This window comes from Malurus melanocephalus, unplaced genomic scaffold (assembly GCF_030028575.1).
Source record: "Malurus melanocephalus ecotype Western Australia unplaced genomic scaffold, MMel_1.1 scaffold_369, whole genome shotgun sequence".
In the NCBI taxonomy this organism is placed as follows: Eukaryota; Metazoa; Chordata; class Aves; order Passeriformes; family Maluridae; genus Malurus; species Malurus melanocephalus.
This window is the reverse complement of record NW_026623601.1, coordinates 686,819-711,099: the sequence shown is the minus strand read 5'-3', so window position 1 is coordinate 711,099 and position 24,281 is coordinate 686,819. Positions and strand designations below refer to the sequence as shown.

Here is a 24,281-nt window from a genome sequence, read left to right as displayed (position 1 = left end):
TTTTAAGAGCGTGTCTAATTCCTGACCCTGCATGTGGCCATCAGCTGCTGGTGCTGGAGAGAATCCTCAGCTCCTGGAAAGTTCCTGGAATGGTTTGGGGTGGGAGGGACCTCAAAAATCATCCCATTCCATGGGGCAGGGATGCTTCCCGCTGTCCTGGGATGCTCCAACATCTGCTGGGTGTGACCCACACTGAAATATGGAAGAGCTCGATCCTGGCAGGGGAAAAAGATCTGGGATTTTGATGTTGTTCAGGGAGATGTTGAGAGCAGGAGGAGTTGGAGCAGGCTGGTGGAGGTGCCGTGGATTTTTCTTCTTTAACCAAGAGAGCCTCGTGTTTTGGGTAAAACTCACCTCATTCCCCATGTTTTAGGGTAAAACCCGTCTCATTCCCTGCATTTTGTGTAAAACCTGTGTCATTCCGTGTGTTTTGGGGTACATCACATCTCATTCCCCGTGTTTTGGGGGTAAAATCCATCTCATTCCCTGTGTTTTGGGTAAAACCCATCTTGTTCCCCGTGTTTCAGGTAAAACCCATCTCATTCCCTGTGTTTTGGGTAAAACCCATCTCATTCCCCACATTTTGGGTCTGGAAATCAAAAAGCCGCTCCAGGCAGGGCTGGGCATGGGATTGGAGTCGGTTTCTGCAGAAACCCAAAAACAGGGCACAAAAATTCCCGTGCTGCTCCAGCTCTGCTGGTCCAGGAATCCATCCTGGATCATGTGGGGCTTCTTCCCTCAGTCCAGCCCTTGGTTTTTGAAATGAGGTTCTTTTGTAGTGCAGAGGATGAGTTTTGGGGTCTTTTATGTCGGTGGTTTTGTCTCGTTTGCTCTGATTTGGCCTGATACACCCCATTATCAGGTTGATAACCCCTGATTTGAGCYGCAGAAATCCCAAATTTGCCCCTGCCTAGGATAGTGGAAGGTCTGTGGGATGGGCTTTAAGGTTCTTCCACCCCAAACCCTTCTGGGATTCTGCGGGATTTCAGTGGGAAGGAAGGGAGCACGTGGCTCAGACAAGGAGGCTCTGAGGTTCCTCTTGGGGTGAGAAGCCAGGGTGGCTCTGTCTCCTTCCAGCCTTTCCTGGGGCTGCCTCCCCAGGGAATATTTGGGAATATTCCCCGTGAGGTGTCCCTTTTTTAGGGGATGCTCTCGTGCTCTGTCTGATTTACGTGTGGGAGGGTTTTGTGCTCATGAGTGCGGTGCAGGAATTGTAGAAGTAACTCCACTTGGCCAATAATTACTCCACTCCCTGCCTTGAGCAGGGAACAATCTGCTGTGCCTTTAGGATGACTTTTAGGTGTCATTTTAATTTTTCCTGGAGACTGAAGCTGYGAAAAACGTGTTGGAGATTCAACCCCGTTTCACCCAGTAAGGGGAAAAATTCTGAGCGAAGATTTTGCCCGATTTGGATAAATTACTATTTCTGCACCSAAACACCTTGCTAAATAAGGGACATTTGCCCAAAAATGGTTAAATTTTTTGCTGAGGGTTAAGTCCTGACCCAGAGGAGCAGCTTTTCCATCCCACAYGGTGGAGAGAGGACTTTGGCTCTGACCCCAGCGAGGACCCCGCGCGTTCTCGAGGCCGCGGTTCAAAGTGCACAGCTCCGTTTGCAGGTAAAGCCYTTCCATAAACATTTGGATCCTCAATGATGAAATTGGTTCCTTATCTYCCATCTGACTCACAGGGATGGGATTGAGCAGCTCCCAACCCAGCGGGACTGAAACAACAAAACCCCAAAACAGCGAAACCCCGGAGCTCCGGCAGATGGGGGTGGGTGGCATTATTTTGGATATTTTTTTTTTCTTTTTCTCCTGATGCGGTGGAAAACGCTTGGAGCCACGGCTTGGATGCTGTCTGACCTCCCTCACCCCAGGCTGAGTTAATTTGAAGGTTGCAGAGAGTCTCTGTGCAGTCTGCTGGGCTTTAATTTCGCGGTAATTAATTAACGAGGCAGGCGTGGCGTTCGCTCCGGTGTTTAGGGCAAACAGCACCCGGCTTTGCTTTGTCTCGGGCACCCTCCTGGCTGGCACACGGAGGTGTCTGCACCTGGCAAGTTCATCCCCACCCCTGGAAAAGCTCTGAGCTAMGTGGAGGTGAGGATTTGTGCTGCTGAAATCCAGCTGGAWCGAGCCACGTGGTTTTTTGTGCCCSTGTGGGTTGAAGCAGGAGCTCTTCCCGGGATGGGTCTGCAGCTGGATGGATTTATAGGGCAGATCAGACTCCAGGTCCTGATCCAGGCTCTGTTTGGGTTGGTTTASATGGGATTTTGGGAGGGAATCGTTCACTGGGAGGGTGGGGAGCACTGGCACTGCCCAGAAAAGCTGCCCCTGGATSCCTGGGAGTGTGCAAGGAAAYGGATATTGGGGTTTGGAGCACTCTGGGACAATGGGAGGTGTCCCTGGCCATGGATGGGGTGGAACTGGATGATATTTAAKGTCCTCCACCCCAAACCATTCCGTATTTCTGTGATCTGTCCCTCTTCCTGCTTGTCTCACCCCCCAGGAATTCTCTCCCCACAAACTCGCCCTCTTTTTCTCATGGAAATTCCTGTTTTAYGGAAAAAATCGGCTCAATCCCACGATGTGACCAACCCCCATCAACTCCAGCAAAGGGTTAAGCTGCTTAAACCCAGGTGTCCTGGCCAATCTGGTTTTGGGAATGTTTACCAGAGAGGAGCTTAACAAACCCCTGCTGTTTTGAGGGAATTCTTTGCAATGTGCCGATTCTTATTTGTGTTTCTACCTGAAGGGAGGGAGAGGGGATTTTTTTGGCTCCCCTCAGTGCTTTCAGCATGGCTGGAGGTGTTCCTGTGATCCAGCAGCAGGTCAGGGCTGGGCTGRTGGGGAAGGTGGGTAAGAAAATTAAACCCAGGGGATGGTTTATCCCAGACTGAATGAACTGACAGCTCTTGAAGGCCGAATTAGCATCCGAATTATCGGGGGAAGGAGACGCTGCGGGAATGCAGCTGGACGTGGAGTTGCTCCAGGATTTTCTCAATTCTTTTGCCTTTGAGCTCCCACRGTTCTGGTTGATCTGGGATGGGGAGGAAGGGGCTGAGTGGCCCCCCTTGGTGATGGTGAGATGGTTCTGCAGCACTGACCGAGGTGGGGAATTTCCCCCTCTTTTTGATTTCTGTGGTTTCCCTTACTCTGCCCTTWGTGGATGTTGGCCCTGGATCTCCTGGGTGACCTCCTGGGTGTCTGTGTGCATTTTCCTGGTGATTCTGGCAAGGTCAGGGCCATTTTTGTTCTCTAGAAGTGTCTTATTGTGGCTCTGGGAATCTGGGTTTCATTTTTCCACTGCTGGTTCCCTGTGTGAGATTGGGCTGCTAGCTCAAATCTGAGTTTCCCTGGTTTGAGGGACGTGCTTTTGGTCCTAAACATCCTTCAGGAACAGCTTTGCTTTGGCTGTTGGCTGAGTTCTTGGGCTTGTGAAGGACTTTGGAGGGGCTGTGAGGAAGATGATTCCCTCCTGGGCTYCTGCTCCTCCCAAATTTTAAATCTTGAGTTTATTTGTGGCTTTTATGTTAAACTTCTGGGAGTGCGGCACTGGGTGGGACTTTGAGTTTTCATGGTTTTGTTGGTCCCAGTGGGGCTGGGCTRGACTAAACTCCTTGCCCTGCCAGAGCAGTGTCCACCCACATTTTTACCACCTGATAAAAACCCAGAATTCCTTCTGGAATATTATTAGGATGCGTTTTTTCCTCTTGGAAGAGCAGTCAGCAGGGAGAAGGTGAAATGTCTGTGGGGTCAGGCAAAGAGAGGTCCAGCTGAGGTGCAGAATGGTCTCTCTGTGATCTCAYGGCTTCACTCAGAGAGATCTTTGGGCACACACCACCTCTGGGGTTTTAATTTGCTTTTTTGGGGTGGAAAATTCCGTTCTTGGGGCATGCCTCGACTCCGTGCTGGCACCAACTCCGCAAGACGTACCATCCCACTGCAGACACCCCTGCCTTGCTGTTTTTGGGGTTCCAGAAGGCTTGGCTGGCCTTGCAGCCCGTGGCAACCTTGAAACTGAGGAAGCCAGCCCGGCTTTGTTTACTCCCCTGCCCTTATCGGGGCTGGCCGGGCGCGGGTCACGGGTTTGTTGCCGGGAGCGTTGCTGTGGGGCGGGAGCACGGGGCTGTTGTCCCAGGAAAACCTTTTCTCGTGGCCCTGTGAAGCTCACAAGGGTTCCTGCACTCCCAGGTTTTTTAAACTTCTTCCAGCATTCAGTTTTTGGGGATTTGAGGGTGGGCTTTGGGGTTGATGTGGATGGTATCTATGATTCCTAAAATCTGGCTTAGCTAAAACTGGGGCTGGACAGAATTGAGAGAATAAAAATCAGTTCTGTTTATGACAGGGCCTTCAGGTGCACTCAGGGCAGTCCCACACCCACAATGGACAATGGCTCACGGGTTTTTCACCCTTTCTCACTTTTGTCCATTTGCACATCGGGGCTGAATCCTCCAATTGCAGCTGCAGCCAATGCAGTCATTCACTCCAACTTGGCTCCCCCCAATTCTCTGTTGTTTCCATCTCTTGGGGCCTGGCCCAGAGAGGTGTCCTTGAGTTTGGGGCTGCAGAGGAATTGTTTTGTGTGAAAATGGGAGAGCAGGAGCTCAGCACTGTCTGTGGAGTCTGGAGTTAAACACTGAAGGATCACAGGGTTACAGAGACATGGAAATACAGAACATAAAATCCTAAAGCATCACCTGGGCAGAGCAGGAGGTCCTGCAGGGAAAGTTCCCTTTTCCCACCCTCAGGACTGATCTGTGTTTGAGTTTCTGACTGGCTGCTGATGGATATCCAGCAGGACTCGTGCTCTGGAGCCATTGCTATAAAAAGAAGCCTTTTTTAGAAAAGGGAATTTGCTTGTGAAGGATGACAGYCCTGGCAGGGAGGCTGTGACAGACACCAGGCACCAGCAGATGCTGGCAGGACACTGTCAGCCATAATTGCCTTTATCCCCACTCCTTGTCCATCAAACTGGCCATGCCTGGCTCATCGTCCATCCATCCATGCATCCATCCCTGTCCATCCCTCCATCCACCCCTGTCCATCTATCCCTCCATCCCTCCCACTCCAGATCGTTCCTCGTGCCCAGGATCATCCACCTTTTCCTGGATCATCCCCCTCCAATCCTCAATATCCATCTCATTTTGGGGTATCCCTCCCACCCTGGCTCACCCCTCCCACCCTGGAGTGTCCGTCCCATCCCAGAGCATCCATCCCACCCCGGATCACCCTTCCCACCCTGGCAGCAGGAGCTGAGCCCTGCTGGAGCTCCAGGGCAGGATTTTTCTGTGAGGAGTAGAGGGAGCAGCTCGGCACGGGGCCAAACTCTGTCATTCCCACATCACACAGTGGGAACAGGCTCTGGAGCAATCCTCTGGGATTTGAGGGCACTGCAGGAGGGTTGGGGCGTCCCCAGAGTCCCACAAATCCCTTTTTGTTGGCCGGGAAGGCGACTGGAGTGCCACGTGTCGCGCTCCCGGCTCGCTCTGGGACAGACGTGCGATTTCGCACCGGGCTGTTCCCTCTGCCACAAAGGGCTGGTGTTTGCTGTTGTCCTGAGGGGTGCTTTATCTTCGCCTGGCTTGGGTGGCTTTTTGTTGGCTTTWTTTTTTTCTTTTTTGGAAGWTGAAAGTGTCGGCTTGRCAAACACAAAAAGGAGGGGTCGGGAATCGCCAGAACACGCTGCGTGGGTGGCACCAGACCGGGAGGAAAGGGTGAAAACTCAGCAGCAGCCRCTCCTCCCCACCCATCCCAGCAGCAGGGCTCATGGAAGAGACCTGGATCACAAGGTCATTGCTGGTTCCTGGCCATCAGCAGCATCCAGAGCCGTCCCAGCCTGCAGGAGAGCTGATTTGGGCTGTGCTGATGCTGCCCGTTAGGAGGATGTTGTGTTTGTCCTGAAGATTTGTCAGCAAAAACATGGAAAAAAGTAGGGAATTCTCAGGGTGCTGGGATAATTTCCTGTGGGGTGATGCCTAAAATCTACTTTACCTAAAAGAGAGGCAGAATTGAGATAATAAAAATCAGTTCTGTTTTTGGCAGGGCCTTCAGGTGCAYTMAGGGCAGTCCCACACCCACAATGGACAATGGCTCACGGGTTTTTCACCCTTTCTCACTTTTGTCCATTTGCACATCGGGATTTGCTGAATCCTCCAATTGCAGCTGCAGCCAATGCAGTCATTCACTCCAACTTGGCTCCCCCCAATTCTCTGTTGTTTCCATCTCYTGGGGCCTGGCACAGGGAGGTGTCCTTGAGTTTGGGGCTGCAGAGGAATTGTTTTGTGTAAAAATGGGAGAGCAGGAGCTCAGCACTGTCTGTGGAGTCTGGAGTTATCCATTGAAAAATTCCAGGATTSCAGGTATATGAAAAAGACAGAAGTTAAAATCCTAAAGCATCAGGGGAAAAGTATACTGAGCGATGGCCAACATTGTGCTGTRTCGTAGCTCTTGAAGGTGTGGAGAATCCACACAGTAAAACCAAGTTCCTGAATCAGATTGTTTGCTAAAATTTGGCAGTTTTGGCCACTTTTTGGGCCTTTTTTCAGCTTTTGGACCTCTTTGGCTTCTTTTCTCTGTGGCGTGTTGGTGTCATCTGGTGCTCCCTGGGTTTGGAGGGGCCTTTTCTGYATCTGATTCCGTGGATTTGAGTTCCTTGAGCTTTTTGTGACTGATAAAAGCAGCATTTTTGGTAAATTCAGTGTGGCACAAGTGCTGTGGCTCTGGGACATGAACTCCTACCTAAAAAAAGCTTAAATTTAAAAGAAACCTCCAAAAACACTTCAATGTTTGTTGGAGAGCCAGAGGAACTTGGCTTTGGAGGAAGAAAAAGCACATTAAAAGCCACAAGCAACAAATGCCCAGAGTTGTTCTTGGCCCTTGTGGCAAGAGGATGATGATTGATTGGTTGATTAATTGGTTGGTTGATTGATTGATTGATTGATTGATTGATTGATTGATTGATTGATTGATTGATTGGAAGCTCCTTCTTTTGTTCCCATAATCGCATCAGGATGAGCTCGGGGTGATGGATGGGGCTGTGCCCACACGAGGGGCTCGGGGATTTTTTTTTGGGATTTCTGGAGTGGATCCCAGCTGCATTTTTGGGATAAATTGCACCAGACAGTTGGCAGAGGTTACTTTTCCATGCCACTGTRTGCTGGGATGAAGCTGAAATGCTGTGTGTTCAAAAAAAGAACTTTGAAACGAGTTCAGGGCTCTCCCAAAGGCAGGAGTGGAAGGAGAACATGAGGTGACACGTTGGAAGGTCACGGGTGATTTATCTCTAGAAAATTCCATTTTTTTTTTTTCAAATGGAGCCAAGAGAGAAGGGATTAAAAAATCCAACGAGAAATAATAATTGAAATTTCAGGGTAGAAACAGAGCAGGGATCAGCCTGGCAGTYTCAGTTTTTTACTTAGTGCTGCTCAGGGTTGAAAACCTTCTCCTTGTGCCATAAATCCCCAGCCCCAGGAGCTGCTGCTCACCTTTTTCCTCACCCCAGCCCCTGGAAGGCTTTATGGGGTTTTTCAGGGCTGAAAGGCTGAATTCCAGACAAGAATTCCCTTTCCATCCTGTGACCATTGTGATTCTGCTTTATGGGGTTTTTCAGGTCTGAAATGACAAATTCCAGACAAGAATTCCCTTCCCATTCTGTGACCATCTGGATTCTGCTTAATGAGATTTTTCAGGGCGGAATTCCAGACAAGAATTCCCTTTCTCATCCCAGCTATTCCATCCAATTATGCTGATTTCTTAAAATCTATGAAACTGTATTCACCCCTGTGGGATTGAACTTTTGTGGGTATTCCCTCCCCCCTCGGATCATTTGGGATGAATCCTTTTATGGCTTTGGGTAAACAGTTGGGGCTGGGCTTTTCCCCTGCCCTATATTTAACCCCGGGCTAAATTTAAATCCCTTCCAGAGGAGCCTGCAAACCATTGTCTCTGTGATTTCTAAACAAATCTTTGCCCCTTCCACCCTTTGTTTCCCCTCTTTGTTATCCCTTTTATCCTCACCCAGCCCCAAATCGAGAGTTTGCCGGGTTTCCTCTGTTTTGGGGCCGTTTTGGGTCTGTCCCAGCTCAAAATCCCAAATCCAGACCCATTCCAGGACATGAAATCCCTTTCCATCGCCCCTCATCTGTCTGTGGGTTCTCGCTGCCTTTTCAGGGCTAGATTTGGAGGGGATTTTTCCAGCTATTTCCTTAAATTTTCCTTAAATAAAGGAAGGGGGAGAACTCCTGCAAATTCCAGGCTTGTGGGTACCTCAGTGAGAGCTGCCAGGGATGRAGCTGCAATAATTAATTAATAGAATTAATATAAATAATACAATTAATGTAAAATTCACATGATGCTGGCATTTAAAAGCAAATTTGTGACTTAAACTTGGTTTCAGGGAAGGAATCACCTCCCTGTGCCTGGTTTTTCCTTTCTTTGTGCTTCCCGAGCTGGGGAAACTTTTGGCTTGCCTGAGAGGTTTGATTTTTTTATTTATTTTTGATGGGATTGTGGCAAGAAATGCCAAAATCAATGCAAATTTTACCTCTTGAGCTATTTCTGATACAGTTGTGAGGGGTTTTTTTTGCCTCTGTGAAGGCAGGGAGGGAAAAAAACCTATAARAGCCTATGGGGGGAGCTCTGTGGGGTTTCTAAAGGGAGGGCACTCTGTGTTTGGGGTCTTTCCGTGCCTCCTGGAGAACCTGCAGTCTCCAAGATCAATGGGAATGAATGGGAATGAATGAGAATTAATGGAAAATGAATGAATGGGAATGAATGGGAAATCATGGGAATTTCCCCCGTGTCCCCAAACCCATTTTCCCCGTGTTTATTCCCTTCCAAACCCCTTTCCCCTTGGCTCTCTCCCAAAAATGAGGCTCCCCTGGAAGGGGAAATGTTGGCACAGGCGAATTTTGCCTTCCCTTCTTCCCTTTTCTGGCCCAGCCCGGTGCATCCCTCCCGCATTCCCGGCATTCCAGCCCCGGGGATRGCTTTGGGAAGCATTTCAGGCAGCCTGGGCTGTCTCCTGCCGGGGCTCTCCTCTGCACATTTCCTCCCGCTGCGTTCCAGAAAAGGGCACAGAATCCTCCGGGGCTGGGGAGACGTCAACCCCAAGGAATTCGGGTCTGGCTGGCGTTTTCTGCGTTTCGTTGGCAAGCAGAGGGAGGGAAAGGGAGAGCAGGGGAGAAAGGAAAACTATGTCAGGAGGGGATGAAAACCCTTTGGTTAAACGAGGTGAAAATCCCTTGGTAAAACAAGATGAAAATCCCTTGGTAAAACAAGGTAAAAACCCCTTGGTAAAACAAGGTAAAAACCCCTTGGTAAAATGAAGTACAAACCTCTTGGTAAAATGAGGTAAAAATCCTTTGGTAAAACAAGGTAAAAACCCCTTGGTAAAATGAGGTAAAAACCTCTTGGTAAAATAAGGTAAAAATCCCTTCCCTTGGTAAAATGAGGTAAAAATCCCTTGGTAGAACGAGGTAAAAACCCCTTGGTAAAAATCCCATTGGTAAAACCAGATAAAAATCCCTTGATAAAAGGAGGTAAAAATGCCTTGGTAAAATGAGATAAAAACGGTTTGGTAAAATAAGATAAAAACAGTTTGGTAAAATGAGATTAAAAATCCCATTGGTAAAAGAGATAAAAAGTCCCTTCCTTTATAAAATAAGGTAAAAATCCTTTGGTAAAACCAGGGTAAAACCCCTTGGTAAAAACCCCTTGGTAAAATGAGGATTTTTACCTCTTGGTTATAACAAGGGATTTGGATAAAACTCCCAATTAAAACTATWATTTATAACTGTTACAACTTCCAAACTTTTCATGTTTGGAACTTTTTACGTCACTTTTCATGAGCTGCTGGGGTTTTGTGGTGGGTCTGAGGGGAGCAGGAGGAAGGGATTGGATCCAGAAATTCTAGGATTGCAAACCCGGAGCAGCAATTCCTGATTTCCCTGTTTCAGCCTTCCCTGCTCCTTTTGCAAAAAAAAAAAAAAAAAAAAAAAAAAAAAAAAAAGGAAAAAAAACCCCTTTATTTTGATTTTGTTCAGTGCAGGAAGGGTTGGCCAGGTTGGAGGGAAGAGCCTGTCCCAGGAGATCCTGGTGCTGCGGTGGGAGAGAGGGATGACCCCGTTTGAATATAGGAAAACCCGCTCCTGTTTTCCCTGATCCCRCAGCATCCCAGTGGTTTTATGCTGGAAAAGCTGGAAATGCTTGGGAAATGGGGGAAGAACTGATTTGTGATCGTGAGAGTGGAGTATCCCAAAAAATTCCTAATCTGCTTCTTATGGGGTCGTGTCCAGCAGCAGCAGCGTGACAGATCAGGCTGTCCTTGCTCTCCAGGGATTTGTAGGATGGGGTTCCATTTGTAGGATGGGGTTCCTGGGAGCATCCAGGGGTTTATAGGATGTGGTTTGCATTTGTAGGATATGGTTCCTGGTGCTCTCTAAGGATTTGTAGGATGTGGTTCCATTTGTAGGATATGGTTCCTGGTGCTCTGTAAGGATTTGTAGGATGGGGTTCCATTTGTACGATGGGGTTCCTGGGAGCATCCAGGGGTTTGTAGGATGTGGTTTGGATTTGTAGGATGTGGTTCCTGGTGCTTTCCAGGGATTTGTAGGATGGCGTTCCTGAGACCATCCAGACATTTGTAGGATGAGGTTCACGGTGCTCTCTGAGGATTTGTAGGATTTGGTTCCCGGTGCTCTCCAAGGCTTTGTAGGATGTGCTTCCTGGGCGCCCCCCGGTTGAATCCCGCACAGTTTTATGGCTAACCAGAGGCTCCTCTCCAGGATCATCCCCACGGGGTTGTTGCCGGGCTGTCCCAGTGTCCCCAGCTCCTCTGTGACCCCATCCATGTGTTTGTCTCCCCAGGCTGGTGACAGCGGGGTCCCCGTCCCCATGGCCRCGTAGCGATGGCGGCGCAGAGGATCCGGGCGGCCAACTCGGGGGGGCTCCCGCGCTGCCGCTCCGAGGGGACGCTCATCGACCTGGCCGAGGGCTCGTCCCAAACCGCGCTGGGCGACGTCAAAGGTGCGTGGGGACCCGGGGGGCGCGGGGGATCCCTGTCCCCATGGCAGACCCGCCCTGGGAGGGCTCGGTGACACCGGCGAGGAGGGGACAGAGGTGTGGCCTCTCCCTCTCTGTCTCAGATATTGGGGGKTTTTTTGCCCGTTTTTTTATTGGTGGTTTTTTATTTCCTGCCGTGTTTTGCTGGGGCAGGTGGGAGGGGGATTGCTGCTCCCCTGGCAGGAGGGGTTTTAATGCAAAAATAGGAATTTTTMCTTTTTTTCCAAGGGGTTTTAAKGSAAAAATGGGAATTGCTCCTGTTTTTCCAAGGGGTTTTAATGCAAAAATGAGAATTCCTCCTTTTTTCCAAGGGTTTTTAATGCAAAAATGGGAATTCTTCCTCTTCCCTAAGGGGTTTTTATGCAAAAATGAGAATTGCTCCTCTTCTGCGAGGAGTTTTAATGGAAAAATGGGAATTCCTCCTGTTTTCCAATGCAAAAATGGGAATTGCTCCTGTTTTCCAAGGGGTTTTAATCCAGGAATGGGAATTGCTCCTCTTCTCCAGGGCATTTTAATACAAAAATGGGAATTGCTCCCTTTTTTCCAATGGGTTTTAATGCAAAAATGGGAATTCCTCCTTTCTCCGAGGGGTTTTAATGCAGAGATGGGCACTTCTCCTTTTCCCTGATGGGTTTTAATACAGGAATGGGAATTCCTCCTCTTCTCCAAGTGGTTTTAATGCAAAAATGGGAATCGCATCTCTTCTCTGATGGGTTTTAATGCAGAAATGGGAATTCCTTTTTTTTCTTCAGTGGGTCTTAATGCACAAATAGGAATTGTTCCTCTTCTATGAGGGGTTTTAATGCAGAAATGGGAATTCCTTCTTTTTTCCGAGGGGTTTTAATGCAGAAATGGGAATTTCTCCTCTTCTCCAAGGGGTTTCAGCACATCCCTATTAACCCCTGCATGCCCAGCTGGAGGAACACCGGAACAGCCGTGCATTCTGATGGGATGGGGACACCAAAAACGCCCCTCCCACCCACTCCCTCAAACCTGCCCCAGACYGTGTGAAGAATCACTTCCAACCCGAAACAATTCCAATTCTCCGTTCCCATGCAGTTTTCCACGGGGTTGAACGCCCTCGCTCCTTTCCCTGCTAGCGGATGGGCTGTTCAGGATGTGTACAAAACTCRGAATATTTGATCCCTGGGCTGTGTTTAAAGGCTTCTCTTTGCTCAGCTGGATCTTCCCTCTCCTGGCTGCTTCCGTGGGTTGGAGAATCGCTGCCGGCCCGCAGGGATCTGCAGTCTGAGCCTCCCATCCCTTTGTCTGCGRGATTTTAAGGGCTTCCTGTGTTTTCTAAACTCCCTTTTCCTCCCTGAGAGCTCTCCAACCTGCTGAAGCAGGTGCAGTCCCAGCTCCCTCTTGGTGAAAATCCAGCTTTCCTTGTTTTTTTCGGGGAGAGAACGCATTTATCCATTGATGGAGCATCACCTGCAGCTTGTTTTTACAGAAACACATCCTAAAAACCACAGCAAAGCCAATAAATAGGGTGACACTGTCAGCTCAGCCCTGCCTGGGCATAAATTTGGATCTCCTGGCAAAACTTCCAGGGTTTTGGAGATACTGCCAGGACCACAAGAGCAGYATGGGAGGGAGGTGCTGGGGTTTTTGTGAGGGGTCAAACTGGGTGAGCTTTGGAAACAYGGAGCTGTTTGGTTTGGAAGGGACCCAAAAGCAGGGACACCTTCCATGATCCCAGGGTGCTCCAAGCCCCGTCCAGCCTGGCCTTGGGCACTTCCAGGGATCCAGGGGCWGCCACAGCTTCTCTGGGCATGTTTGACATGTGCAGGTGAGAGGTGACAGGAGAGCCAGAGGGTTTTTAGCCTTTAGGGAAAGTTATCTCAGGTTTGGATTAACCCTTTAGGGAAGGTAGATGTGAAWGTTTCAGGAATTGGGGAGTTTCCTTGAAAACCTGCAGGCTCAAGAGGAGGTTGCCCAGGGAATCAGTGGAGCTGTAATTGTTCAGAAAACACGTGGATGTGGCACCTGGGAACGTGGCTTTGTGGTGGGGCTGACAGTGCTGGGTTCATGTTGGACTCGATGATCCTCAAGGGCTCTTCCAGCTTCAGTGATCCTRGAGGGCTTTTYCAACTTTAATGATTTGATCATCTTGGAGGGTTTTTTCAATTTTATTGATCCTGGAGGGCTTTTCCAGTTTTACTGATTTGGTGATCCTGGAGGACTTTTCCATCTTTAGTGATACGGTGATTTTGGAGGCTTTTCCAACTTTATTGATCCTGGAAGTCTTTTCCAATTTTAGTGATTCAGTGATCCTGGAGGGGCTTTTCCCACTTTAGTGATTTGGGGATTCCAAAATTGCCTCCATCCCTTAAACCAGCATGGAGTGGACATCTGGATAAATAATTCTGAGCCTGTGCATCTCTGACAGTGCTGTCTCCCCCTTGCCTTCGCAGTGCCTTCTCCCAGTGCCTTGCTGGTGGACAGCCCCACGTCCTTCGGCAACGCCAAGGAAGTGGTGGCCATCAAGGATTACTGCCCCACCAACTTCACCACCCTCAAGTTCTCCAAGGGTGACCACCTGTACGTGCTGGACACRTCCGGGGGCGAGTGGTGGTACGCCCACAACACCACGGAGATGGGCTACATCCCGTCCTCCTACGTGCAGCCCGTGGGCTGCCGCGGCTCCTCGCTCAGCGACAGCGGCGTCATCGACAGCCTGCTGGAGAGCCCCGATGAGGGCGTCAAGGAGCTGGACCTGCTCGGGGAGTGGGCAGAGGGGAAGAGGAACTCGGCCAGGTCCTACCACAACAACCCCTTCCTGAACGGAGTGCAGACCAACCCGTTCCTGAACGGGAATTTGCAGGCGGCGCCCGGCTCGGATAAGGAGTCCGACTCCAGCGCCGCTGTGGATTTGCTGCTGTTCGACACCGGRGCGCCGGCGCTGCCCGGCTCGGCCRCCAACAGCAGCCTGGGGAACCTTTTTGAGGAGTTTCCCTCCTCGGTGGGTAGGCTGGATGGGGAGCAGCCCGTCAGGAGGGACAACCCCTTCTTCCGAAGCAAGCGCTCCTACAGCTTGTCGGAGCTGTCCGTCCTCCAGGCCAAGTCGGACGCACCGGCCGCGTCGGGTTTCTTCGGCGGCCTCAAGTCRCCCACCCCCGAGCAGTTCCAGAGCCGGGAGGATTTTAGGACAGCGTGGCTGAACCACAGGAAACTGGCCCGGTCGTGCCACGACTTGGATTTGCTGGGCCAAAACCCCGGCTGGGGTCAGACGCAGCCGGTGGAGACCAACATCGTGTGCAAGCTGGACAGCTCCGGCGGCGCCGTGCAGCTGCCGGACACCAACATCAGCATCCACGTGCCCGAGGGCCACGTGTGCCCGGGTGAGACGCAGCAGATATCCATGAAGGCCATGCTGGACCCACCGCTGGAGCTCAACAGTGACAAGTGCAGCACCGTCAGCCCCGTGCTGCAGATCAAGCTCAGCAACATGGAGGTGAGGACAGTCATCGTGCTGGAGATGAAGGTRTCGGCTGAGGTCAAGGACGACGCCGCCAGCAGGAGCCTGGTGGGKCTGCAGTGCCTGCGCAGCGACGTCAAGGAGGGGCCCTACACGGCCGTGCAGCCCAGCTACTCGTACGGGGACACSATCCAGGTGCAGCTGGAGAACCTGGAGCCCTGCATGTACGTGGCGGCCGTGGCGCAGGCCCGCGACGTCCTCTACCCCTACACCGTGTGGGACTACATCAGCAAGAGGGTGACGGTGGGCGTCTACGGCCCCAAGCACATCCACCCGTCCTTCAAGACCGTGGTGGCCGTGTTYGGCCACGAGTGCGCGCCCAAGACGCTGCTGGTCAACGAGGTGGCCCGGCAGTCGCACGGCCCGGCCCCCGTGGCCCTGCAGCTCTGGGGCAAGCACCAGTTCACCCTGGCCCGGCCCCAGGACCTGAAGCTGTGCATGTTCTCCAACATGAGCAACTACGAGGTGAAGGCCGGCGAGCAGGCCAAGGTGGTGCGGGGCTTCCAGATGAAGCTGGGCAAGGTGAGCCGCCTCATCTTCCCCATCGCCTCGCACGACCCCAACGAGCTGTCGGACTTCACGCTGAGGATCCAAGTGAAGGACGAGCGCGACGCCATCCTGACCCAGTTCTGCGTGCAGACGCCRCAGCCGCCGCCCAAGAGCGCCGTCAAGCCCACGGGGCAGAGGCGCTTCCTCAAGAAGAACGAGGTGGGCAAGATCATCCTGTCRCCCCTGGCCGCCGCCGCCAAGTACCCGGTTTTTCAGGAGCGGCCGGTGTCGGGCCTCAAGTACGGCAAGCTGCTGAAGACGGTGGTGAGGCAGAGCAAGAACCACTACCTGCTGGAGTACAAGAAGGGGGACGTGGTGGCCCTGCTGAGCGAGGAGAAGATCCGGCTGAAGGGCCAGCTGTGGACCAAGGAGTGGTACATCGGCTACTACCAGGGCAAGGTGGGCYTGGTGCACGCCAAGAACGTGCTGGTGGTGGGCAAGGCCAGGCCCAGCTACTTCTCCGGGCCGGAGCTCAGCACTGGGCTGCTGCTGGAGCAGATCCTGCGGCCCTGCAAGTTCCTGACMTACATCTACGCCTCGGTGAGGACTCTGCTGATGGAGAACCTCAGCAGCTGGCGCTGCTTCGCCGATGCCCTGGGCTACCTGAACGTGCCGCTGGCCTTCTTCTGCCGGGCCGAGCTGGACAGCGAGCCCGAGCGGGTGGCCTCCGTGCTGGAGAAGCTGAAGGAAGACTGCAACAGTGCCGAGAACAAGGAGAGGAAATCCTTCCAGAAGGAGCTGATGACGGTGAGTCGGGGGCCTGGGTGAGTAGGGTGGAAGTTCCTTAATTTGGTGCGGAGAGAGTGAAATCCATCTTTAAAGTCYTCCTCAACTGCTCAGTACAGCCAGGTGGGAGTTCAGATCCCTGGTTCAGTGGGATTGTGGCAATAATGAGGGATGTGCTGAGGAGCTGGGAATTCCAGGATAACAGAATGGTTTGGGTTGAAAGGGACCTCAAAACCCATTTTGTTYCACCCTCTGCCATGGACAGGGACATCTCCCACTGTCCCAAGTGCTCCAAGTCCCGTCCAGCGGGCCTTGGACGCTTCAAGGGATCAGGGGAGCCTTTTTTCTGGGTGGCAGCTAAATYGGAGCTCCTCCGAGCTGGAATATTTTATATCTTGCAAATGGAAATGCATGGTTTGCTCCTGATCCTAAAAGAAGAGAGAGCACTGCCTGCTAGTATTCCTAGGATACTGCCATGAGCAGTAAATCCCTTACGAAATATCATCTCCGTGATAATTTCTAGCATTTTGCAGGAACTGAGCCAAAGAAAATACAGGGGAAAATGTCTGGAAGGGATTTGCTCCTGCTGGATAACTGAGTTAGGGAGAGCAGCGTGCTTGAAAACGCCRATCGGGTTAAGGAGCAGCAAAATGAAATTATGAATTATTGGGGCTGAATGAAAGAATTCAGTTCCCACAGTCCTTTTAGGGAGAGAAAGGGGAGATTTGGGGCCTGAGTGTGTTAGGAATAGCGTGGAATTCATTATTTATGGAAATTCCCCATGCCTGGGTACTTCTTTGGGCCCGTGGGGCGATATTTTATTTTATTGACTTGCAACTTTYGGGTCATGGTTCTGCTGCTTCTGCTGCAGGGTCCTCCTGGGCATCAGTGACCCTTTCCCCCTCCAGCACTGTAAACCCCCCCAATGTCCCCTTTTTTCCCCCAAGGGAGGGTTTGTTCCTTTTATCATCAACCTTGGTGAATGTTGGGATGAAATCCGTGCTGGATAATTCTGTGAGCTCTGCGCTGTTTGCTTTACTTGTTTGYAAACCCCGTGGGTGTTCCTTTTATCTATTCCCCGTTGTTTTCAGGGATCCCAGGCAGCCTGGGGGTCATGGAGAATCCTCACTGGGGAGGCAGAGGGAGGGATAAAGGAGCTGCTGGCTCCTGCAAGCCGCAGGAAAACATCCTGCTCCCCCTAGGATGAGCGTAGAGTCCCAGGCAGGGTTTATTCTCATTTTTTTTAATCCTGCTCTCTGTGAGGCTGAGCTGGTGGATCAGGGATGAGCTCCCTTCTTGGTGGAGCTGCTTCCAAACCCCTCTCTGCCTTCCAATCCTCCTTAGCCCGTGGAGAAATTACATTGAGCCCGTTGAAAGCAGAAAATAACGATGTTTCGGGGCACAGAAATGGAGCCCTAATGGGTTTTATTGTGTTTAAAGCTGATTTGATTTGTAACAAATGGACTGGCTCGCTGGCAAGAGGAACCTTCTCAGCTGCGCTGACCTCCAGCTGAAATTGGTTGTCTCCCCTCAAAAAGGGCTGGGAGAAGGGAGAAAAGCAGGTTTATCAGGGCTCAAAAACACCGGTGGCCGGGTCATGCACCGGCAGCCAAGCGAGGAGAAGGCTGCTCATGGTGGCTGGTTAATCAGTGATCTGCCTTTAATTACTGCCTTTCTAATCACGGCACTGGAGTGTGAAGGTAACTCGGAGAGGGTGATGTGGTTGGGGAATTCCCCGTCGGAGCAGAGAGGGAAAACTCTCCCTCCTTCCCTCCCTCCCTGGCAGGATGGTTGGGATAAAAAACCTGGCCATGGACTCAAAAAGATTTCCCTGGSCCAGGGGTGAGATCTGCCCCGGGACACGGCGTTTCTCCCTCTCTGCCTTCCAGAAACTCTGATTTATCATCCCTCCAGCGCACACTGCCACTGGGAAAAACGCGGCTCCGCCGGGAATGCCCCCGGCACGGCACAGAGAGCTGAGCACAGGGAGCTGGCAGCTCCTTCTTCTCCAGGCTGCCGGCAAAGGTCATGCAGGAGATGAGCTTGGCATGTTTTTTTTCCCTTTTCCCTTTCCCTGCCGTTGTTTTGTTTGCTGTGACTCCCGGTATCCGTGTGCTGCCAGGAGTTTCTGTTTGTGCCTGGCGTGTGCAGCTCTCCAAGGGGTGCTGGGGGGATGAAGCAGCCCCTAAAGACTGGGCAGATCAGGGTTTCCCTTCCCTTTCCACCCCCTGCCACGAGCAGGGACAGTTCTCACCATCCYAGGCTGCTCCAAGCCCCAATGTCCAGCCTGGCTTTGGACATTTCCAAAAATCCAGGGGTAGCCACAGCTTCTCTGGGCACCCTGTGCCAGGCCCTCCCCAGCCTCACAGGGAGCAATTCCTTCTCAATGTCTAAACCCAAAGTTTAGAGGAGGATGGAAAAAATTGTGGCATAATCCCACTGAAGGACTGAGTGTGCCTGATGGTGCCTCCTCAGAGCCACCTGAGAAGGTGGCACCTGGTGGCATTTCAGAGCTGATGTCCTAAACCAGCTGGGCATTCCTCTCCRAGGAAATTATCCCGTGGAGCCAGTGCATGATTGTGTGAGGTAAAAAAAAAAAAAATCGGTTTAAAAATACCTCAGTATTTCAGACTGAGAGTGTATTTCAAACGTGTGAGATGATTATGGAGGTGGCACAGCCCGAAGAGATGTCTGACACCTTAGCAAGGGTTATTTTGGAGAACGTGGCACAGAGGCAGCTTTTTGGGGTCAAAACCCGACCCAGGTCCCCAAGAGGGTGACTTTTTGGGGTCAAAACCTGACCCAGGTCCCTGAGAGGGTGACGAGTCAGGAGCCTGAGCATCCCCTGACCCCGTGGGTCTGCCCAGCTCTTCAGGGTCACAGATCTGTCGGAGGAAGTCCCAGGCAGGAGCTGTTTTCCTCYGCAGGAAATGGGATTCTGCATTTCAAAGCTGGGTGTGTAAATGCAGCCACCCCTGGATGCCTTTTAAGTCGAGGTGTGTTCGTGCTTTGAACTGGGATTTGAATATCAAACGCACTCCCTGCTCTCTGCTGGGGCTGGTGGAGCCGGTTCCCTGCTGCTCCTGGACGAATAAACATTATAAACATCATAAATAGAATAAATATCATAAATATCATAAATATCATAAATACCATAAATATCATAAATATTATAAATAGCACAAATGGCATAAATATGACAAATATTATAAATATCAGAAATATCAGAAACAACATAAATATAATAAACATAATAAATATTGTAAATAGCACAAGTACCATAATTATTACAAATATTATAGATATTATAAATACTATAAATATTATAAATATCATAAGTATAATAAATATAGGTATCATCAGTATTATAAATATTAAAAATAGTATAAATATTATAAATATAATTAATATTACAGACAGTATAAGTGTTATACATACTATAATTATTGTAATTAACACAAATATTATAAATATTATAAGTATCATAATATCATAAATATTATAAATATTACACAGTATAAGTATTATACATACTATAATTATTATAATTTTCACAAATATTAATATTATAAATATCAGAAATATAGATATCATAAATAGCATAATTGACCAATATAAATAATTATTAATATAATAAATATGATTAATAGTATAAATATTACAGATAGTATATGTATTATACATGCTATAATTATTATAATTATCACAAATATTATGACTATTATAATTATCACAAATATAATGAATAGCATAACTATGACAAATGTTATAAATATTATAAACATGAATATTATGAATATCACAAATATAATAAATGTTATAAATATTACAGATAGTATAAGTATTATACATACTATAATTATTATAATTCTTGCAAATATTGTCAATATTATCAATATTAGAAATATTCCAGAGGGCTCTGGCAGGGCCCTCACACCTGGATGGAGACCCAGTGGGTGGACCCAGCTATCCCAGGAGGTTTCTCCAGGYCGAGGGAGGAGGATGGAAAAAATTATGGCACAATCCCTGTCTGGCTGCCACCTCATGCCTTGCACACCGTCCCCACGTGGCTCTGGGGCTGTCCCCACCTCCTGTCACCTTTTCCCGTGTGGCAGCTGCTGCTGTGGCCATCSGAACGTTCTGGAGTTGAGCAGGAGCTAACTGTCTCTCCCAAAATTCTTGTTTTGGGTGATGAAGCAGTTATTGACAAGTGCCCTCCCGGCTGCTTTCCTTCCTGTGGTTTTGTTGTTCCTCAGGAGCAGGAGAATCCATCTCCTGCAGCAAAGGAGCAGGAGAATCCATCTCCTGCAGCAAAGGAGCAGGAAAATCCCTCTCCTACAGCTCCATCCTCCTCAACCCCTGCGGCACTCCTGGCTCTGCTACCTCTGGCCTCGGGCAGGAGATGAGAGCAGCTCCTTCAGCCTGCTTCCCTAAATACCAGCCTGAGCACGGGGTTGGGATCCTGCAAGGGCAGGTTTGAGGCTGCTCACTGTGCCCTTTCCTGGGGAGCATCCAGATCCTGATCCTGTGGAGAGGGTGATGGATCCAGACAAACATGGTGGATCTGTAGGCTGTAGGGGAGGAGGCGGCTCTGGCACRGATTTGTGGGATCTCAGTGCTCCTCAGTGCCTTTTGAAGAGCCAAACGAGCGCTGTTCTCAGTGGATTTTCCTTTTTTGTGTTACCAGGGGCTYGGTGGCCCCCCTGGCTCCCGCAGGAAGCGCTGCCGGTGCTCTGGAGGAGCCGCAGCTGGGAGCGGACAAAGGGAAAACCAACAAAACCAAGGAGGCTTTGCTTTGCAAATCGCTGGAGTGGCTTCAGCTGCTGCCATCTTCCCCTCCCAAACCTATGAAAGCTCTGGTGGGAGGATTTAACCYTGGGATTGCCCAGAGCCCGTGTAGGGAGGGGATATGGCACCTGCAGTGGCAGGAAGGTGGATTTGTATCTGTGATTTCCCTGGGAACCATCTCCRTACTGCTCTGGAGGAGTGGGGGGGTCTGTGTGCTTCATTTCCATATTTTAATAACCATATTCCATATTTGAATAATCAAACCCCTTCCTGCAGCTGCTGGAGGCTCGGGGTGGGATTTGCTCCGAGCTTGGGGTCGCTGCTGCTGCTGGGACTGGTGTGGGGTGTAGGCTGAGGGGGTGGGATGCTGATCCTGCACTCAGATCCCATCCTCTGACACTGAAATCTGCCCTTAAACCCCTCATTTCCTGGGCTGCATTGTGGGATTTTCCCCCACTRCAGCTCCATCCATCTCTGAGGGGATTTTTATGGGATTTGATGCTTTTAAGGCAGGAGCCAACCCTGCTCCATCCCTTTTTTCCCGGCTGAGCCGTTCCTACCTGGAAAACCCGGATTGATGCGGTTGCTCTTTCCACTTCAAAACCCATTTTTGGGAAATCTCGGCTTTTAGGGCAATAAATGATGCAGGAGGGGGAGGAGGAGGAAGAGCACCCCAAGCTGAGCAATGGCTCTGTAGTTTCTGAAACTTTACCCTGGGTCTCACAGGGCTGATGTCCAGGTCCCACCCCAAAATGTCTTGGCTGTCCCTCTCCCCCTGCTCTGGAGGGTGGCGCTGCTCAGGATGGAATCTCCTCGTGCTGGATTAATCCCCTGGGTTAAAAGCATCTGCTGTCCTCAGCCCCTGGGGAGTTTAACCTGCTTAAGGTGGGGCTGGACATCATCCCAGAAGAGGCTGGGCATCATCCCGGGAGGGGCTGGGCATCATCCTGAGTGAGGCTGGACATCCCAAGTGGGACTGGACATTATCCTGGGAGAGGCTGGGTATTGTGGCAGGGGCTGGACATCCCAAGAGGCTGCAGAAGGCGGCTGCCCTGGCCGGCCTAGGCTGTAAACCCATCCCTGTGGGGTTTGTTCCATTAATRGGATTACTACCCAGCCCAGCCTGCTGGCCTAATTCCCCCAGCTGTCACTGCAAGGGATGCAGGAGGGGTTTTGGGATGTTCCAGGAGGGAACTCAGTGGTCAGCCACCCCCAGCCCTGACCCTATTCTCACTCCCCCAGGCCCTKCTGAAGATGGACTGCCAGGGGCTGGTGGTCAGGCTGATCCAGGACTTTGTGCTGCTGACCACGGCGGTGGAGGTGGCCCAGCGCTGGCGGGAGCTGGCCGACAAGCTGGCCAAGGTGTCGCGGCAGCAGCTGGATGCCTACGAGGCGCCGCACCGCGACCGCACCGGCACGGTGGACAGCGAGGTGAGCACTGGCATGGATCCAGGGGGATTTTCAGAAAAGACCCCAAAGAGCTCTTGCTCTGTGGAAGAGGTTGGAAAAGGGGAGGGAATTGTTGATATCTGGGTAATCCCTTGCTCTGTGGAAGAGGTTGGAAAAGGGGAGGGAATTGTTGATATCTGGGTAATCCCTTTACAGGCAAAAAAAAAAAAAAAGAAAAAAAAAGAATTTTCCTTCTGATTTGAAATCTGAGCTCGCTGGGGATGCTCTGAAGGTGGAGGCTGAGTCCAGCTCTTGTCCAGCATGGCCAAACCCACCAGGTTGATGGTTGGGCACAGTGGTCTCTTAAAAGCTTTTCCAACCCAAACAATTCCGTGTTTCTCTGGAAGTACCTCCAGAGCATTGTCCTGATGCCTAAATCTGGGATTACCTATACCAGAGGCTGAACAGGATTGAGAGAATAAAAATCAGTTCTGTTTATTGCAGGGCCTTCAGGTGCATTCAGGRCAGTCCCACACCCACAATGGACAATGGCTCACGGGTTTTTCACCCTTTCTCACTTTTGTMYATTTGCACATCGGGGCTGAATCCTCCAATTGCAGCTGCAGCCAATGCAGTCATTCACTCCAGCTTGGCTCCCCCSAATTCTCTGTTGTTTCCATCTCTTGGGGCCTGGCACAGGGAGGTGTCCTTGAGTTTGGGGCTGCAGAGGAATTGTTTTGTGTRRAAATGGGAGAGCAGGAGCTCAGCACTGGAATCTGGAGTGATCCGCTGAAGGATTACAGAAATCCTAATGTTTTACTTTTCTTGGAGGTTCAGAGGGATGTGGAGGTGTTTTCCTGGGAATGTGCTGGTCCTGACTGGTCCCTGCCCTGTCCCCTCTCTCCCCAGGCCATGTGGAARCCAGCCTACGACTTCCTGCTCACCTGGAGCAGCCAGATGGGCGACAGCTACCGCGATGTGATCCAGGAGCTGCACACGGGGCTGGACAGGATGAAGAACCCCATCACCAAGCGCTGGAAGCACCTGACGGGAACCCTGATCCTCGTCAACTCTCTGGAGCTGCTGCGGGCGGCTGCCTTCAGCCCCCAGGACCAYGAGGATTTTGCCATCTAGCCCTTGCTTCTCCTCCACTGGGATTTTTTTGCCCTTTTTTTTTGCCCTCCTCCAAACCCCATTTTTTTAATCAGGAGAAGCTCTCCTCCAAGGGTTTGAAGAGGCCAAACTTTGCGAGTTTTCCCTAGAAAATCAACGGGATTTTCAAGCTGCTCCTTGAAAAATGGGAACTCATCCAGAATGAGATGATTTTTCGTCCAGTTAAAACATTTCTTACTAAAAAAAGAAAAACTCATGGGGGGTGAGGGCTGGGGAGGGATCCCCAAAGAGGTCGCGTTTTTTAGGCGTTTCCAAATAAAAGTCTAATTTTTGTAACGAGCAGTAAAAGTTGTGACCACTTCGGGGAGGGTGGGGGAAGCYGGGGCTGGTTTTGGGTTGTAAAAATTGCTTTTAAATGATGGGGTTTGAGACAAAAGTGAGCCCTGTAAATACATGTTTTAAGAGGAAGTATGGTAAATGTCCTTTTCCCCCCAGGTTTTGGTTACTAGGTGTGGCTAAAGCACTATAAGAACTTGGGGTGTATCTTATTTTATTTGGGGGCCTTTTTCTATTGTTTTTAATTTTTATTTTATTTTATTTTATTTTATTTTATTTTATTTTATTTTATTTAGCACATTTTGGTTACCAGATGTGGCTAAAGCACCATAAGAACTTGGGATGTCCCAAAATTTGGGATGTGCTCAGCCTGAGCAGCACCTTGCATCAAAAAAGGCCTTATTTTATTATTTAATTTTATTATATTATATTTTATTTTATATTATTTTATCATATCTTTCAAAAATTCATTTAATTTTTTTTATTTKATTATTTTTGGATTTGATTTGATTTTATCCCCAGTTCTGTGAGCCTGGGGATGGACACATTAGTCAATGCATTGAATGAGAAGTTAGAGTTATATTTAATTAATATTTTATATAATATTAATACTCTGTATGAAAGTTTCTGACAATATATGAAAAGTTATATCCTCCCCCTGGATCCGGGGCTACTCTGTCAGATAAACATTAAAAATATGCCAGGGTGGGAGCAGAAATTGCCAGTTCTGGGGGGATTAACCCCAAGCTCAGCTCAGGTGTTGGTACCCCCGTTCTCCAAGGGCATTTTGGCTGCTGCCTTTTCCCAGGATTTGAAGGTTTTCGAGGATTTGAAGG

General features: G+C 50.0%; 1 protein-coding gene across 1 annotated transcript in view; it reads left to right on the top strand.

The window, feature by feature from the left end:
* Positions 1-23,191, top strand: part of SH3BP4 (SH3 domain binding protein 4) — a 33,179-nt gene extending 9,988 nt beyond the window's left edge. The window contains exons 2-5 of the mRNA XM_057378671.1: positions 10,869-11,027; positions 13,481-15,840; positions 21,850-22,038; positions 22,906-23,191. Coding sequence (XP_057234654.1) covers positions 10,910-11,027; positions 13,481-15,840; positions 21,850-22,038; positions 22,906-23,130 — 2,892 coding nt within the window. The 5' untranslated portion in view covers positions 10,869-10,909 and the 3' untranslated portion in view covers positions 23,131-23,191. The remainder of the gene's footprint in view (positions 1-10,868; positions 11,028-13,480; positions 15,841-21,849; positions 22,039-22,905) is intronic.
* The last annotated feature ends 1,090 nt before the right edge of the window (positions 23,192-24,281 follow it).